Source organism: Colius striatus, chromosome 1 (assembly GCF_028858725.1).
Source record: "Colius striatus isolate bColStr4 chromosome 1, bColStr4.1.hap1, whole genome shotgun sequence".
Lineage (NCBI taxonomy): Eukaryota > Metazoa > Chordata > Aves > Coliiformes > Coliidae > Colius > Colius striatus.
The window spans coordinates 194,503,067-194,521,085 of NC_084759.1; the positions used below are offsets into that span (position 1 = coordinate 194,503,067).

General features: G+C 46.0%; 1 protein-coding gene across 2 annotated transcripts in view; it reads left to right on the forward strand.

Annotated features, from left to right (window-relative positions):
* Positions 1-13,345: 13,345 nt before the first annotated feature.
* Positions 13,346-18,019, forward strand: part of RSBN1L (round spermatid basic protein 1 like) — a 50,098-nt gene continuing 45,424 nt past the window's right edge. For both annotated transcript variants that reach the window (XM_062019503.1, XM_062019512.1), the window contains exon 1: positions 13,346-14,006. In XM_062019503.1, the coding sequence (XP_061875487.1) occupies positions 13,373-14,006 (634 nt within the window). In that variant the 5' untranslated portion in view covers positions 13,346-13,372. The remainder of the gene's footprint in view (positions 14,007-18,019) is intronic.

Here is an 18,019-nt window from a genome sequence, read left to right on the forward strand (position 1 = left end):
TGGTTTTTATTATAAAGTTAATTAAGAAATGACTCATAACTTGGGTCATGAGGCCTGTGGGGAGTAACTTGTGAGCACTTCAAGAGTGAACAAAGCTGCCTGGGTAGAGAACATAATCCAAAACATGTTCATAAAATATTGTGTTCTCTCTGCTTGGTGTGTGGCAAGAAGTGAGTCAGGAAAAATGAGGAGCACGTAGCTCAGGAGCAGAGGGAGGAAGAGCTGAACTGGAGTACAATGAGGAAACTGTCTTTGCCTGTGGGTAATAAAAGGCCAGAGTGAACTTGTTAAGCAGGTTCCCAGAAGGGCCTAAGAGGTGTGGTTGGGTAACAGGAATGCAGCACAAGGAAGACGCTTTAAACAAATTGGTGGGGTTTGAGTTTCTACAAAGCATGCAATTGTGTACTGGCCTTTTTGGTTTTGCCTGATGAGGCCCTGGGAAAGATTACACCTCAGGGTGGGACAAAAATTGGTCCTGGGACTGAGGAAGGATAAACTGATCTTTGAAATGTCCTGGTGTGGGTGGGAGAGGTTTAGAAAGCAATCTGTTGTGTGTGGATTTTGAGACCTCAAGTGATACCTGAACAGTGGCACTTGATGATACCATTGCCATGTAATGAATGCATATTTACCTAAGTGCCTGCTGATCTGCAGTGCACTGATAAGAAGGAAGCAACTAATGATTTTGATAATGTAAATGAACCTTTGTCATACTTTATGACCTGTGGAACACCTAACAGTACTGGAAAGTGTTGCTGAGCAACTCTTTCTCCTTCTGGGTCCTCAGACAGGGAACTGATAGAAGTTTAGTGATGCTGGAATGCACAGTCAAGTGGACTTCTTCATTTTAAATCCACCCTTTGAAATACATTTTCAGACCCTACAAAACCATTTCTACAGATCTATTAGTTCTTTACAGTTCAGCTGCTATGTGGTGGTCAAAGGTGTCCTGAATTTACCTTCCCATCATTTCTGTCTTTCACATTTTCTGTTCAGAAAAACCAAACTCCACCTGAGGCAGTTCTTCCACAACAGGGAGGGTGGTCTCGGGCTCCTTCTTTATAAGACAGGGAGTTTCTGTTGTTATCACTTTAAAAATGAAAGAAGTCAGTGACCTCAGTCACCTGCCAGCCTTCTCTGGGTGGCAAAGGCAGAATGCCTACATCAGCCAAAAAGGTGTCTGCTATAGATCTCCCAGACTGGTCTACAGTATTCCAGTTCAACTCCTCCAGGAGGGATTTGGCTTCAAGAGAGGCAGCTCTTGAGCTGAGCTTGTTCACAGCCCAAAGTCACTTTGGAGTGTATCTTGGTAGGGACCAGCATTTGTCACTAAGCTGAATACTCTATGTTCTGGCAATTCAGAGCTCCTCGCCACTTCTGCAGCATGTGCTGTACTCTAGGGACTTCTTAATTCATAGAACATATAGGTGCTCTTAGAGACCACATCATGAGCCCATCTAAACTTATGTTTAAAGAAGTGAAACACATCCCCTCTGCTTGAGTACCGTAAGATCTAGAGAGAGGACATGAGGGTATGTGAGTTCTTGTCAACTTGCTGCACTCTTCAGTTTCAAGATTCACATGTCTGGCTGGAGTCAGTATTTATCTCAAAGATATTATGTACAAGTCTCAAGCAAGCACTTTTCAATGTCTCTCTTTTCAGTAATTAAGATTCATTTCATGTGTGAAGGATTTTTCCATCTGTTTCTTTCTCCCTTCCCTTCCCTTCCCTTCCCTTCCCTTCCCTTCCCTTCCCTTCCCTTCCCTTCCCTTCCCTTCCCTTCCCTTCCCTTCCCTTCCCTTCCCTTCCCTTCCCTTCCCTTCCCTTGGCACGAGGGAGCTCGCTTGGAGCAGCCTCTGGCCCCGAGTCTGTGGTGAGATGACAAATCCTTTCAGTGCATGTGCTGGACTTTGGGGCCATCCATCCCGTGTGCTCAGCGTTCCTGCCTCTCAGCCAGGGCAAGACCGGGCAGGTATGATGCCGGTATGACCGTGGTTTCCTGTGAGCAGGTTGGGAGAAGCCACGCTGTCTCCCATGTCTAAGGCAGCCATCCAAGGCTGAGAGTGATGTGTGAGATTTACATCAACATTGTTTATAGAATCATAGAATGGTAGGGGTTGGAAGGGACCTATAGAGATCATCCAGTCCAACTCCCTGCTAAAGCAGGATCACCTCAGTCAGATGGGTTTGGAAACCTCCAGAGAAGAAGATTCCACACCCTCCCTGGGCAGCCTGTGCCAGAGCTCCCTCACCCTTACAACAAAGAAGTTTTAATTTGTATTTAAGTGGAACTTTTGGTTTTCCAACTCTTGTCCATTACCCCTACTACTGTCACTGGAAACAACAGAAACCAGTGTTGTGCCACCCTCCTCATAATCACCCTTTCAGTTACCCATTCCATCCTGAATGGATCCCAAAGCTCCTAACAGCCAGCCAGGACATTTTTGTATGACCAGTATATTTTTGTGTGACTTACAGAATGTGAGTATGTTCTAATGATCTGCAAGTCCAGTATCTTCCTCTTAAAGCTGGCCTGCAGTCTTTGTGAAATGCTTTCCTAATCCCACAGTCTGGAAACTTCAAGTACAATTATCTTCCAGTGATGTTGATACATTGAAGAAAATCCAAAGATGTTACAGTAAATATGGTTTTACTTGCATCAGTTTGTCTTGAATTAACTGTTTCCCAGAATCACTGAGGCCACTGATCTGAAGGGTTGCTGCCTCTAAAGTGAAATAAAATCTGTGCATAGGCAGGAAGGTCTTTACTATGGATTTTTCCATATAGGTGTTATTTATATGAGTGAGAAGCTGAGGTGAGCTGTGAAAGATCAGCTGCTGCTTATAAGTATCTGTTCTCTATTGAGAAATACCTCACTGCTTCCTTCACAAGAAGTGGTCAGAAACAGAGGGAAGAAAGCAGCATTTCAACCAGTTGTTTCAGGGAGTGCCTTTATCCCCTTTCAGATGAATGTGAGTTTGTCTGGCCAGCCATGTGTAGTAGTTCCCTACCTGTACACCCTTTGCCAAAGCTGAGTGACTCCCAGTGACCATGCACAGATCCTGTGTCCCTCTGGTTGAGAAGCCCCCCAGTCTGTGATTCAGTCCTCTCTTGCCATTCACTTGAACTCTGGCAACAGTAAGAGGTATGCACAACTCACAGGAATTGCTTGTTAAGGAATAAGGTCTCTACATTTAGAGTTTTGTCTCTTTCGTCTTTTACTTTTCCTTTATAGAATCATAGACTAGTTTGGGTTGGCAGGGACCTTAAAGATCATCTAGTTCCAACCCCCCTGCCATGGCAGGGACAATCTTCCATTACTCCAGGTTACTCAGGATCCCATCCAACCTGACCATGAACGCTTCCAGGGATGGGGCAGCCACAACTTGTCTGGGCAACCTGTTCCTTTTCTTAGGAAAATACCCTCATACAGTCCAGCCCAGAGGAGTCTTCTCAGCTGGAGAACATCTGGCTCCAAATCAACATCTTCCCTTGCTCTTTGGAGCTTGGGCTCCTATGGCATTTCTGTTTGTGTTGGGGATGGGGAAATAAGGTTAGAGACTCTGCAAAACAGATAAGCAATGGAAATGACAGGCTTGTAGGTGTCACATACCTACCTGTGAACAGATACCATGTTTCAGCTCTAGCAGTCTGTAGGGGCAGTTTGGTGGCAGCTTCCTTGCCCCTTGCTGCATTAACCCTGTCAATATCAGTGGAGTTTATTGCCCTGATCCCACGGATCTGAAACTGTCTTATTGGATCTTCCAACAAATCTTATGCACAGCTCTGAATGTTACCTCAATAGTGCTGAGAGCTGCCGTTTTTTTTCTCAACCTGTATTTAGAGGAGACTTTGACAGTACTTCACTAGAGTTTTAGCTTTTCTTGCTTCCAAACCAATAGCCCCACAGGCTAGGGATTACAGATAATCACCAAGGGATTCTGCCCCTGGATTACACTGGTTGGAGGAGTCTTGGATGGAACTTGGACAAAGATATATCTCTCAGGATATTAATACTCTGGTAGCTCGTCCCGTGGCCTTCAGATTACCACTGTGAAACTTGCCCTATTACAATCACCTCAGTGCTCCCTGTTCTAGGTGCAGTTGTCCTTTGCTGTTTGTTCTGCTGGTTCACTCTGAATTTTCCCTCTAACCTGAAACTTAACAATCTGTTGTCATCCCCTGAAATAGTACTTTGTTCAAGTGACTTTAACTTTTCTAAAGTCTGCAGTGGAAAGGAATGGATATTCTAGAATTTAGCCCAGGAACAACCAGAAATCAGTGTATAGATTTGACATTATAAGTGAGGTTTGATCTGGGTTGTTTGCTTTTACACTATCTAACACCTTAATTTTGTCCCTTTCAAAGATCTACTTGAGCAAGTTTGTGCTACAGTCTCTCTAAGGCAAAATATTCACTAAGTCTATATAGCATGTTTTGGCTCACATCTGCTGCTGAACCTACTGGGCAGTGCTTCTGCACAGAGGAAAAAAATATTACAACGGTTGGAATGAAAAAAAGGCACAAAGTGCCTTGATTTACTTAAATGAAACTGCCTGCAGCTTTATTCTCAAGAGAATTAACAACAGCAAAAGCCTGAGGTAAAACTTTTCCATTCTGATCTGGGAAAGCCTGATCGGTTCAATTCAGCCCTAGAAAAAGTGTTCAAAGGTTTCATGAGAGAGGGGAAGCAAGACCTCCTCTCCAGACAGTTCTGGATTTGAATAACGGAGATGGTGGCTTTATGCCAGAATTCTGGGTTTCTCTGTAAAATCTTTGGAAGTAAACAAGGTAAAGTCTCCTATAGTCTAAATATCTTTAGTACAACATTTCAGTTTCCTTTGATTTGCTGGCAGCTGCTGGATGTGCATTGCTCTCCTTGGGGTGTGCTGAAACACTGAACACATGACAAGATCACAGAATCACAGAATCTTAAGGGTCGGAAGCGACTTTGAAAGGAGATGTTCCCAAGCTTTGTGATAAAGCCTTTCACATGCTTTTCCTTCACACTGTCAGAGGCCAAGTAAGATGAAGATGCAGTTTGCCCTAATGACACTACTGTTTAAACAGGCTGTTTGGGGGTTGTTCATAACCAGACAGCAGCTGGATCAATTCTCACACCTCTATACATGACCAAATGCATGAAAGTGCTTGAGGTTACGTGTAGCCCCATGACCTCGGCTGCTGCAAAGACTCTTGAATTTGACATGAAGTATAATCCAAATACTTCCTCAGAATGGACAATGTGCTTTGGAAAAGTTCAAAAGACTGTATGTCTTATCTTTCAGAGAGATCACTGCTTTTTGCCCATTGAACTCTGCCTATGTATATGTTACAGAATCATGGCTGAGGTTGGCAGGCACCTCTGGAGGTCATCTGGTCCAATGCTTTGCTCAAGCAGTGCCACCCAGAGCAGACTGGCCAGGACTGTGTCCAGACAACTTCTGAGTATCTCCAAGGATGGAGACTCCACAACTTCCCTGGGCAACCTGTGCCAGTGCTCTATCACCCTCACAGTGAAAAAGTGTTACTGTTCAGAGGGAACCTCCTGTGTGTGCCTTTTTCCTCTGGTCCTGGAAAGAGCCTGGCTCTGTCCTCTCTGCACCGTCCCTTCAGGTATTTGTAGGCATGGACGAGATCCTCCTGAGCCTTCACCTTTCCAGGTTGAGTGGTCCCAGCTCCCTCAGCTTTCCCTCACAGGAGGGATGCTCCAGTCCCCTCACCAGCTCTGTGGCCTTTTGTTGGATTCTCTGATTTATCAATCTCATCAAGCCTGATTTCCCCTGGTGAGTCCATGCTGACTGCTCCTGATGACAGGCACAGGTAGGATTTGCTTAGGTTTTTTTCACATTGTTTGTATTACAGTTGAACAAAGGACATAATGTATGCACAAAAGAAGACAGCCTACCATGAATTTTTTACATATTTTTGCACTTATAACAGCCTTTGAAAACACAGATTAATAAGAAATTCCTTCAGCCCTAAGGCACAGCCCAAACCCAGCTGATTATCTCTACAGGAGTCTCTGCTGCAACTTTGATCATTTTTCTCCCTGGTTCTCTGTTACATTCCTTTCTTATAAACAAACTCAGTTAAAGCATCAGTTTTCCTCAGGGGCAGCCATTCCCCATATTGCTTTTCTTACTAAAGTTTAAATTCAGCTGAGCTGTAACCAAGGAGCAGTCAGAAACAGCAAGAAGGGGCAGGATAATGCCTTCAGTATCAAATAAACTCATTTTATGAACTTGTAACTTTGTCATATTGCTTCACAATTTGTCAGTTCTGAAGAGACTGCTCTTTAAAAACAAAGAAAGAGCTGTTTAGGGTATATGACAAAAGACTAGTAACTTCAGAACTGTGTCCTATCCCAGGCATTAATTTTACCCTTTACATGCACAAATTTTTAAAAAATCTGCATTCAAAGTTTAAAGAATCACACGCAGAATCCCAGAATGGCTGGGGTTGGAAGGGACCTCTAGAGATCATCCAGTCCAGCCCCCTGCTAAAGCAGGTTCACCTTGATCAGTTCACACAGGAATTCATCCAGATAGGTTTGGAAACCATCAGAGAAGGAGACTCCACACCCTCTCTGGGCAGCTTGTGCCAGGGCTCTCTCACCCTCACAGGAAAGAAGTTTCTCCTCATGTCCAAGTGGAACTTCCTGTGTTCCAGCTTGTGCCTGTTGTTCCTTGTCCTGTCATTGGGCACTACAGAAAAGAGATTCAACCCGTCCTCTCAGTACTCACCCTTTAGGTATTTATAAGCATTGATAAGGTTCTCTCAGTCTTCTCCAGACTAAACAGCCCCAGTTCCCGCAGCCTTTCCTCATATGAAAGATGTTCCAGTCCCCTGATCATCTTGGTGGCCCTGTGCTGGACTCTCTCCAGCACTTCCCTGTCCCTCTTGAGCTGAGGAGCCCAGAAATGGACACAGGACTCCAGATGAGGCCTCACCAGGGCACAGTAGAGGGGGAGAAGAACGTGCTTTGACCTACTGGTCACACTCTTCTTGATGCATCCCAGGATACCATTGGCCTTCTTGGGCATGAGGGCAAATTGTTGGCTCATGTTTAGTTTATTACCAACTAGCACTCCCAGGTCTCTCTGCAGAGCTGCTCTCCAGCAGGTCAATCCCCAGCCTGTACTGGTGCATGGGGTGGTTCCTTCCCAGATGCAGGACTCTGCACTTGTCCTTGTTGAACCTCACGAGGTTCCTCTCTGCCCAACTCTCAGGCTGGTCGAGATCCTGCTGAATGGCAGCACAGCCTCTGGGGAATCAGCCAGTCCTCACAGTTTGGTGTCAACAGGGAACTTGCTGAGAGTACACTCTGTCCCCTCATCCAGGTCGTTGATGAAGATGTTGAACAAGACTGGCCCCAGAACCAATCACTGTGGAACTCCACTGGCCACAGGCCTCCAACTCGATTCTGTGCCATTGATCACCACTCAGTTGGTTCTGTCATTCAGCCAGCTCTCGATCCACTCCAGAGTAGCCCACAGCCAGAGGAAAAGATGGTGATTTCCAGATGCTACCTACAGAAACAGCCCTTCTCTTCACCAGTACAGGGCTCACTGCATCCTTGCTCAAATGGCTGTAGTATATACACTGCAAGAAGGTTTAGGCCCTGCACTGCATTCATAAAAACGCAGATAGGATATGGTGACTAAATCTTAGAGTGGTCAGATCCTGAAGGAATTTAAGTGAAGGTGGCTCTAATGGTTCTGGATCCTGAGGGGGATGAAAGAAAATGACTACTTGTATATCTGTACAGATCTATGCAGAACAGAGAGAAATCAGGTGTCTCAAGTGGTGGTGAGGAGGGTGCTCACCTGTAAAAATTCCAGAGTTACAAACCAACAGCTTCATTTGAAGAAAACTAATTTCTAAATGAACAATTACTGAAATAAGAAAATGAGTAAGACTTGCATACACCCTGCCCCTAAATACAAGGACTTGACTTGCATCCTCCTACTTCTAGACTCAAGTTTGAGTCACTAATTGTGTTCCTTTTGTATTGAAAAATCCTAAGGACTTTTCAAATTGTCTAGTTTTTTCTGGATGCTATGAAGACAGCAGCAAATTATCTTTTTGACTGCAAGAAGGTATCGTTTGATATATCAGCAGTCTCCAAGTTTCCTCCATTGCTGTGATTGTTATTACACTTCAAAAGTAAAGTTAAGGCATTTCACAGGCTTAGCACAAGTCAGCAAAAAGGTTGTAAAGACTGAAGAGCTGTTACACCAGTCAGCTGTAGCTATTTGAAAAAACACAACCACATTGAACAAGAAGCAGTTGTTGTAGGTCTCCTCTGAAGTGTAAGCTTCCTCTTGTGGTTTTTATGGATTCTACAAAGGGCTGACAGATGAACAGTGTGATAAAAACCATTGCTGGCCCTAGTTGTCCACTCTGCCCTTCTTACAAATGTCCAACCCGCTGCCCCTGAGTGGTCAAAAAGAGACATCAGCTGTTTCTGTGAAAAAAAAACAAGCCAAAAAGGCTTTGTAGTATAATCCCAGGTTTTTACCTGTTGGAGTCTCTGGGCTGCACGTTCACCTTGCTCAGGCACAAGGGTACAGTGCCCTGAAGGGGGTGGAAGTTCATGCCCTGGCAGCAGGGCTTGGCACCCTCTCAGCAGCTCCCCGTTACCCACCACATTAATCCCACCTGCCTCATTGAGGGCAACTGTTTGGGTGATAATTACAGAAGAATTTGGGTATGCCACTGGTTGTTCTGAAAGCTCTGACTACAGAGAATGAAGCTTTTCTAGGCTTTTCTAAAATAAACCACTTTCATGTGATAAAACTACCTTCGTAAGCACGTTTGGTGCAGATGAGGTGGCTGGTTTTCACTCCTGTTTCCAAAAGTGAATAAATTTACTTGTAATGAATTGTAAGACAAAATGAATCGCATTAAAAATTACATTGAGCTAATTTTGCAGACCAAAACCAGCATAAGGATGTCTAAGTGTTATCAACTGTTTTCAATTTACTCTTGGCACAATTATTTCCATGCTTGAATTAGCTGAACTGATGCCAAACCAAGGCAGCAAGCACGTAGAAAGCAAACTGTTGAAACTACAGAAAGACTAAATAACATTTGTGAAAACCTCTGTTTGTAGATGTGAGTGAGGTTCCAGAGTATCCTTTTGGTAGGCAGCTAAGAGCACAGAGCCAAAACAACTTAACTCAAGCTGAGTACAGCACTTGCTTATTTTATTTGACAAAGTGTGGGTGAGAAAATACATGACCTTCTTCAGCTCCCTCAGTTACTGAGAGAAGAGAGGTATTTAACCAAGCGTTTGGGTTACAGAATCACAGAATGGCAGGGGTTGTAAGGGACCTTTAGAGATCATCTAGTCCAACCCCCCTGTAGAAGCAGGGTCACCTAGATCAGGTCGCATAGGAACATGTCCAGGTGGGTCTTGAAGACCTCCAAGGAAGGAGACTCCACAACCCCTCTGGGCAGCCTGTGCCAGGGCTCCCTCACCCTCACAATGAAATAGGTTTTTCTTATATTTAAATGGAGCTTTTTGTGTTCCAGCTTCATCCCATTACCCCTTGTCCTGTTACTAGCTACTCTAGAAAAAAGGGATGTCCCAACCTCCTGACACCTGCCCTTTAGATATTGGTAAATATTAGTAAGATCCCCCCTCAGTCTCCTTTTTAGTAACCAATTATATCAGCATTTTGTAATTATTCTAATTAAAATTACCAGAGGTTTATAATAAGTAGGCCTACACTCTGGGAAGCTAATCCTTAATGGGTGTTGGATACCAAGAGGTCCTGGCATTTTTGCTGTTACAATTTTGCCTCTTTTGGGTTTTCATAATCTAGAAAATCTTCAGAGCTCCCTAAGTGCACATAAAATGATAGTGAAAAGCACATCAATATAATTTCCATGCTTACAGTCTTCTACTGAACTAGGTAAGCTCCTCTGCACTCTGTGGCTATGGATTCTGTAGAGTGCTACAGTCTCTCCAAGGACTGATCCCCACAAAGGCTCTCCGAGTTCATCAATCGGTGTGGTCACTGCAGGGGGCTGGAGATGTGACATGAGACACTGCTATATTTCTCTAGAATAAGTTGTTTTGGGGGGCAGTGTTTTTGGCAGTATTCTCAAGATTGCATCATTTTATCATAAGTACAGATATTCTGCTGCTTCAATTAACGTCATCACGGGTTAGTGATTCTAACCTGTATTTTATGCAAAGTACGTTGCTTGTGTTTACCCCCCTTTTTTTCCAAAGACAGTTTTTCTTCCGAAGCATTTTTGGAGTTTGTTTGTGTCTGTGCCCTACTCATACGTGTAGGAACCTCATGAGGTTCAACACGGACAAGTACAGAGTCCTGCATCTGGGAAGGAACAACCCCTGGCACCAGTACAGGCTGGGGGTTGAACAGCTGAAGAGCAGCTCTGCAGAGAGAGACCTGGGAGTCCTGATTCATAATAAGCTAAATATGAGCCAGCAATGTGCCCTCATGGCCAAGAAGGCCAATGGCATCCTGGGATGCATCAAGAAGAGCGTGGTCAGCAGGTCAAGGGAGATTCTGCTCCCTCTCTACTGTGCCCTGGTGAGGCCTCATCTGGAGTCCTGTGTTCAGTTCTGGGCTCCTCAGCTCAAGAGGGACAGGGAAGTGCTGGAGAGAGTCCAGCACAGGACCACCAAGATGATCAGGGGAATGGAGCATCTTTCATATGAGGAAAGGCTGTGGAAACTGGGGCTGTTTAGTCTGGAGGAGGATGCAGGAGGACCTCATTAATACTTACAAATATCTAAATGGTGGGTGTCAGGAGGTTGAGGCATCCCTTTTTTTCTGTTATATCGAGTCTCATGACAAGGGGTAATGGAAAGCAAAAAAACACAGGATGTTCCACTTGAACATGAGGAGAGACTTCTTTCCTGTGAGGGTGAGGGAGCCCTGGCACAGACTGCCCACGGATGTTGTAGAGTCTCTCTTTCTCTGGAGGTCTTCAAAACCTGCCTGGATGCGTTCCTGTGTGACCTGATCTAGGTGGGCCTGCTTTAGCACAGAGGTTGGACTAGATGATCTCTAAAGTTCCCTTTCAACCCTTGCCATTCTGTGACCCATGTGAACTGTGACACAATGAGTGACAGGGCTACCACCAATCCCCCCGGCATGCCTCCAGGCTGGCCACCACACAGCAGCACGACTCGGGGATCTGAAGCACGCAGCTGGCTTCTGAATTTCAAGCACTTTATAATTTTCTTTGCTGACAGATGGGTATGAGACAGCAGCAGAAAACATCCAGACATTAGTCATACTGCTTTCCAAGAGGCAACAATTACACCTAGTAGGTGCTCTGTCATCTTCCTCTGGTTGAGTTTTCTGAAGAATTCCCTAATAAAAACTTGGCTTCTGCTTACAAGCACGATATGCTACTTCAATCACCAAACAACAGCTTGGCTGAAGGTTAGTAACATATTGTCAGCTGTCTGTTCAAGTTTGCTGTACACTTATTAGTTTACTTGTCAGTTTTTAACAGCTTGTTTTGGGCTAATACCCCCCCTTCCACCAGTTTTATCCTCTATTTTCACATTAATATGTTGCATTATGACTCAATGCTTTTAAGACATTCACCACATGCAATATGAAATTCAGAAAAATGAAGATTTGCCTTAAATATTAACTACATCAGTCTAAGTGCCCCCTTGAAGATATTCAGCTATTTATATAGCTTTCTCAGATAATTAGCCTGATAAATCTTGCTCAGCCTGCTCTGTGGAGGAAAGTGCTGCTGTATTGCCAGGCAACTTTGGCATTTCACTGCGGTTGTGGTCACGTTTCTTGGACTGAAAACACATCCTAGCATTGACTCTACTTAAAGACCAAAGCCCTCAGGAAACGCTGTTTTCCAAAGCCCCCCAAAGTGAGGGTTTAAAACATGGTTGCCACTTAAGTTTATTGAACGAACCTAACCAATACCAGCACAGAACTAAGGTGAAATGGGTTGTAAAGCCTGAGAAGTTGAGACAGTGCCACGAAGTACCGAAAATTTCACACTCCAGGGTATGAAAATCCGAAGTTTTTCCTCACCTACTGACATGAGTAATACATTTCTGAGGGAGCTGAAGATGACCTTGGTACTCATAGGCCTATTCTAGTTCTACCAGCCCACATATACATGTAGGTAGATTTGTACCTGGATTTCAGTGTGACCCTGAGGAGGAGACTGGCCACATAAACACTACAGGAAAGAAGGGCTCACCTTCTGTTTATTTCTATGACCCCTTCCCTCTTACACTAAGTCTCGGGAAAGCTCAAGCCTGCACCTGAACAAGCAGCTATGGCATCTCTAGGTGCCAAAGGCATGGCTTGGGGGTGTCCTATTTACGACAATAACCTCCACATTATACGCCATGCTGCCTTTTGCTCTGGAGGAAGCAGCAGTGCAATCTCTTTACCAAAGCACAGCAGTCGGGTGGCAGTGACCTTCCTGACACCCAACTACTCCAGTGGGATGGCATCTCACATGGCAGCCAACCTTTGCCCCATCTTCCTTCCTCCCATTAGGCCCTCAAGAGCTTCCAGCCCTTACAACAGACTCCCTCTGATCACCTGGACACGTGTGGACAACGTGGGTGCAGCCTGGCTGCTGTGGGCCAGGTGGCTTATCCCGAGTGCTGCTGGCTACATCACCTCATGGGTTACTGCCCTGGGCAAGGCGGTATTCCGAAGTGTCCTTGCGTCTACAAAAACCCAGCCTTCCTCAGAAAACAGCCCACGGGGCGGGTGGTGGCCGCGAGGCCACCGGGATCCCCCCCCCGTCCCGGCAGCGAGCAGTGCCTGGTGCCAGCGGGGAAACCCCCAAACCCTAGGAATCACGATAAAAACCGCGCCCGGCTCGCCATGGCCTGCCGGACCTGTCGTAACGCGCCACGGCCCGACCACCCGCATCCCGAAGAAGCGGCTCCCCAGGGCGCAGCCCCTCAGGCCCGAGTCTCTCCCTGCGGCTGCCGCGGCCCGTCTCGGCCCCACCCGTCAGCGCTCGGGGCGGCTGCTCGCCTCGCTGGCCGCCACACCCGCTGGGGCTGGGGCCGAGGCCCGCGTCGGGCTCCGCACCAAGCCAAGCGCCAGCCCCCAGCCCGCTCCGCGCCCCTCGCGGCTGCAGTTGTACCCGCCCCTGACCGCGGCCCAGCCGCCCCTCACCCCCGCTCGCCCACTGCGTACTCGGCCGAGCCCGCCGCCCCCAATCCGCTGAGAACCCGCCCCCTCGCCGCCCTGCGATTGGCCGATCTCGCTGTCTCTCCAGCACTGCTCCTACCCATTGGGCGAGGCGGGGGCTCCCCCCCACCCCTCCCGGTTCTGTCGGTTGAGGCGAGCCGAGAGTAAATAGAAGCAGGAGCCTAAAATGGCGGAACCGCCGAGTCCTGTTCGTGGCGTGGCGTCGCCCGAGCAGGAGCCGTTCGGCGCCAGGCCGGTCTCGGACGCGAAGGTTTCGCGCGGGTCCCAGCCAGCCGCCAAGAAGATGAAGGGAGCTGATGAGAGGAGTCTGAAGGGCACGAAGCGCGTCAACGGCGAAGGGGGCGGTGGTGGTGGCAACGGCGGGAGCGGCAAGCAGTCGCTGCCGCTGCCAGCGGTTGTGCCGAGCTACAGCAACCCCGCGGCGTGGGGCTTCCCCGCACTCTCTTCTGGTCCCTCTGGGAGCGCGGGGGGCTTCGCTTTTCCTTCTCCACTGCCCCGGAAGCTGCTGTCGCCCGCCGTTTTGCTGCCGTCGTCCGCCTCTCCCTCCTCTTCGCACCAGCAGCACCAGCACCGCCACCACCGGCACCGCCTGACTCTGCCCGTCGAGGCGGGGGGCTGCGGCAGCGGCGGGGCGGCCGGCGCCGGGAGCGCCAAGCCCAAAAGGCCCAAGGAGAAGAGAGACAAGGAGAGGAAGAAACACGGGGCCCTGCCCGTGGTCGCGGCGGTGGGAGATGGCGGCGGGAGCCTGAGCGCAGTGGGCCGGGAGGAGAACGGAGAGGTGAAGCTGCTATTGCCAAAAGGTGAGGGGTGGGCGGTGTGGCCTCGCACAGCCCGAGGGGGCTCGCCCGCTGCCTGAGGGAGGCTGAGGGGCGGGAGAGGAGTGGTGGTGAGGGCTGGAGGAGATCGGGAAGGAGCAGCGAGCCGGGGCCGGACAGGGTGGGTATGGTACTGTACGTGAAGGTGCTCGGAGTTGGTGTAGCTGCCGTGAGGGAGCAGGAAATGCTTGTAAAGCCCGGGGTCGAGCCGTTAGAATGGCTGCCTGCCCGCGCCCCGCCTCAGCACGCTGGCCCCGGCGCTTCGCGGGCGCCCGAGCTGCCTCTCCCCCGTCCGCGGCAGAGCGGGGGGTGGCTGGGCTGCGGGGCTGCCCGCTAGACCCTGCGAGGACACCGCTGGCGTAGTGGAAGTTTGTGGAGAAGGCAGTGGCGACTTAGGCTGCCGTCAATCCTGTCAAAAAAGGGGGTGTGGAATTAGCGATGGCGTCAGCTAGAAGCTGCCAGAGGCCTTAGGTTTTCTTACCTATTAGGGAAATAAGGGTGCCTAGTAATTTACTAAAAATGTGTGAACAGAACTGAATTTCTGCCGCTGTTGAGGGAGGATGGAATGGAGAAGATCACATGTTACAAAAAATCCCCAGTTTTAAAATTAAATCCCAAACGATCTCGTTCATTAGGCTGTTAATATTTGCAAGCTAAGTCATTGAGTGTTAGAGAGCATGCAGTTAAAATTTAGATAGTCAGGCTTTTGAAATCTCATTTAGTCACTGCTTCAGGTTTGCTTTATTTCCTGAAGGTCACAAGGCTAAAATCTTTCAAGAAATGCCTGGGGCCTTCTGGAGCAGGGGAGGAGTGCTGAGTTAGTTTATTAATGGGACTGGGCAAAAAATGGCCATACCAGGTAAGACAAGATATTAGGCTAGATTCTTGCTTGGTTTCTTGGTGACTGTGATCTGCAGTAAATGCTTAGGAAGTAAAAGACAATATATGAATGCATGAAGACAGTATAAGAATATATGCTTTTCCAGTCTTGTGACCTTAAACCAGATGTTGATGCTTTTACATTTACTTTGAAATACAAAGAACTTGAAAGATTCATTTTATTACCTAGTTTTCATCAAGTTTCCTTTCTTTTAAAAGAAGGGTTAATTATAGCTGTTATGTAGGCTTAAGTTACTTTGATTGTGGTCTATACTTAGAATGAGCTAAGCTTGTAGTGAGTAATTATTAATATCAATATGCTTTTTTGTGTATTGATTACATTGTTGTGCTGCCTTACTTTTCCTCTAGTGTCTTAATCAGTAATTCACTCAATTTGAGTATCTTTTTTAAAAGAGTTGTTCTTTTTGGTCAGCATGTTGCACCTCTTATTCTTGGGAAACCAATTGCTGTTGTACAAGTGGGCTTCAAGTACGTCACATCGGTGCTTTTAAGTGTTTTCCTTTAGTTGCTGTTTTTCATATTTTTCTCCTAAAGATGACTTGGGAGAAGTCTTCAGAAATGCAATTTGGTAGGTGTTTGATGACGATGAAGCCTTGTCTTCAAGGGTAACTGCTAAGAAACTCAGCCAATATCCTTCTAGAAAAGCTGTGGAAATCGTAACTATATTAACTCAGATTGCCGTAGTGTCCTACTAGTATTACACAATCAAATTAATAAATCTGGGAACAGAATTACACTTACAGCATGAAGTGGTTTTTTTGCATATTGGCAGGCAAAATTATGACTCTGATAGCGTCAACTGTATAATTGTTAATTGACCCTTCCTGAAAGCAGTAATTCAACATGAAATAGGAGATGCTTCACCTTCTATCTGGAAAGGATATTTTCCAAGATTTGTATACTGACAGGCACAGACGTTTGATTTTTTTAGTTGCTGTCTGCTCAGACGAGATCTGTTTACTTTTCATTTATTTCTTGAAAACCTACATACAGGCAACAAATAATGTTTGCCAAGGCAAATGATGCCTCTTTGGCATCCAGATTTAAGTTTGTAGTAAGTGGTTTCTGTAGCTAAAATGTTCTAATGTAGTTTCCTATATAAATTCATTAAACTGTATATTTTTGCAGAGAAGGTAATAAGAAAGGGAGGGATGCTCTGAGTCTTCTGCTGAGAGCAGCCAGCCTTTTTACAGTTGTTCAGTGTTTGACTGTAGATTAAAGAACAGGTTTGTGCTGTTAATCCTGTGAATAATTTACTTTTCAGAGAGGAACGGAGAAATGCAGTCATCGTGCAGAGAGAGAAGGATGATGGGGGGAGGGAGGACATGGACAAAGACATGCAGAATCCTAAGTACAGGGGAAAACTCAGAATGATATATTAGGGAGAGAGGGTGGCATAGGCAGCATTTATGCTTTGGAATTACTGGGACTTTGGTATAGACTAGAAATACTGCAGGGATTCTGGTTGCATCAGTGAATGTGTAATGAATGAATTTTAGATATTGACATGGAAGAGGGAGGAAATAGCATGCAAAAGCTGGATGAGAAGGAGATGATATTCTGATTTTGTTTTGAGGCAGAAGACATAGACATAGGTGCTGCAGAAAAGACAAAGGTTAAAGGAAGGGTAGGCTGGAAGGAGAGGGGAAAGTGTAGGTGGCCTACAGATATGACATCAGCGTAAATTTAAGAGGGTTTTATATAATAAACCCCAAGAGAATTGCACATACAGAATATAAAGGGGCAAAGTAGGAGTAAAATATGCCCCTTTAGTTGTAGTGAGATGAGTTCACAGAAACTCAGATGTGCAGCTGATAATATTTTCTAAAAATCAACCAGATACAGACAAGTGCAATCTCCCTTTCCTAAAGGCTGCAGTTAGACAACCTTTTTTTGCTTGTGATGCTATGGAAAAATGAGCAGCAACATGGAATTGACAGTATTGTTTTTTTTTCTTTCATAGCATTCAGAACTGGTAAACATATCCATGTTGCACCTTCCAGAAAGAAAATTGTGTAGATGAGGAGACTAAAGGTGCAGAAGTCTCTAAAAGAGGCAATATTATCAAAAGCAATGGATGGAATGGATGAGATTCTCTTGATCGTTTTGAGACTCTGAAAATGGAAAAACTACATCTTCCTCCTTGCAACCCAAATGGAATTGCATCGTATGTGGGTACATGGAATGGAGGGGAATTCCCAAATAACTTTGTACTGACAAGGGTGCTGTTGTCTATGAATTGGGAGGAGTCATGGTTCTAATCAGTGAGCTGGGTGCATATTCTGTTACATAGAACAGTTGAGATGTTGGGAGAAGCAGCTTTACCCTGGTGAGAGAGAGAGAGAGAGAAGACCTGCACAAAACTTAGTACTGGAGAAAATGAGGAATGAAGCTAGGGGGAAAAATGGCAAAATTTGTCTTGTGGGGCTGCTAGGACTGTGGTGTAGACAAGATAACGCAGGTAATCGGTGTGTGTGGTGATGCAGGACAAATGAACGTGAGGTCTGGACTTTGAGTCCATCGTTGTATGATGATTATAGTGGGTATGGAAACTGAGGAGGAAATGCATGCAGATTTTTCACCTGCCTTTCCAAAAAGCTGATTATAAGGACTGTTGTTTTTCCTTTGCTGGCAATAGTGATTCCTAGGTAATGGCGCATAATTTTAAGGCATCTTTCTTTCCTAAGTGAGGGGGAGATGGTAAACTTTGTAATAGTCAAGATGGATGTTGTGTTTAAAGCTCTTAAAAAATTTTGTGTTTTCATCCTTGAACAGTTCTTCATTTACAGATTTCTCTGGTCTTGTAATTCGTTGGAAAGACCTTTAATTTGCAGAGTCATGACCAGAGCTTACAGCTTGTGTTTCAACTGAATGAAAGGAGTTCAGCGAACTCTTCTGAAATGAAGACTTAGCACACAGAGAACCTGGACAAATATTTTGCCATATGCGTGATTTATCCTGCAGATGTGAGGTTCAGGCTGTTTAAGCTTAAATTTCACTCAAGTACATTCTGATAGTGGAATTAAAAATTGTGTAACTATTGTTTAAAAAATGGTGTGAATCTGATTCAAGTGACTTCTATTCCAGTTGAACTGTAC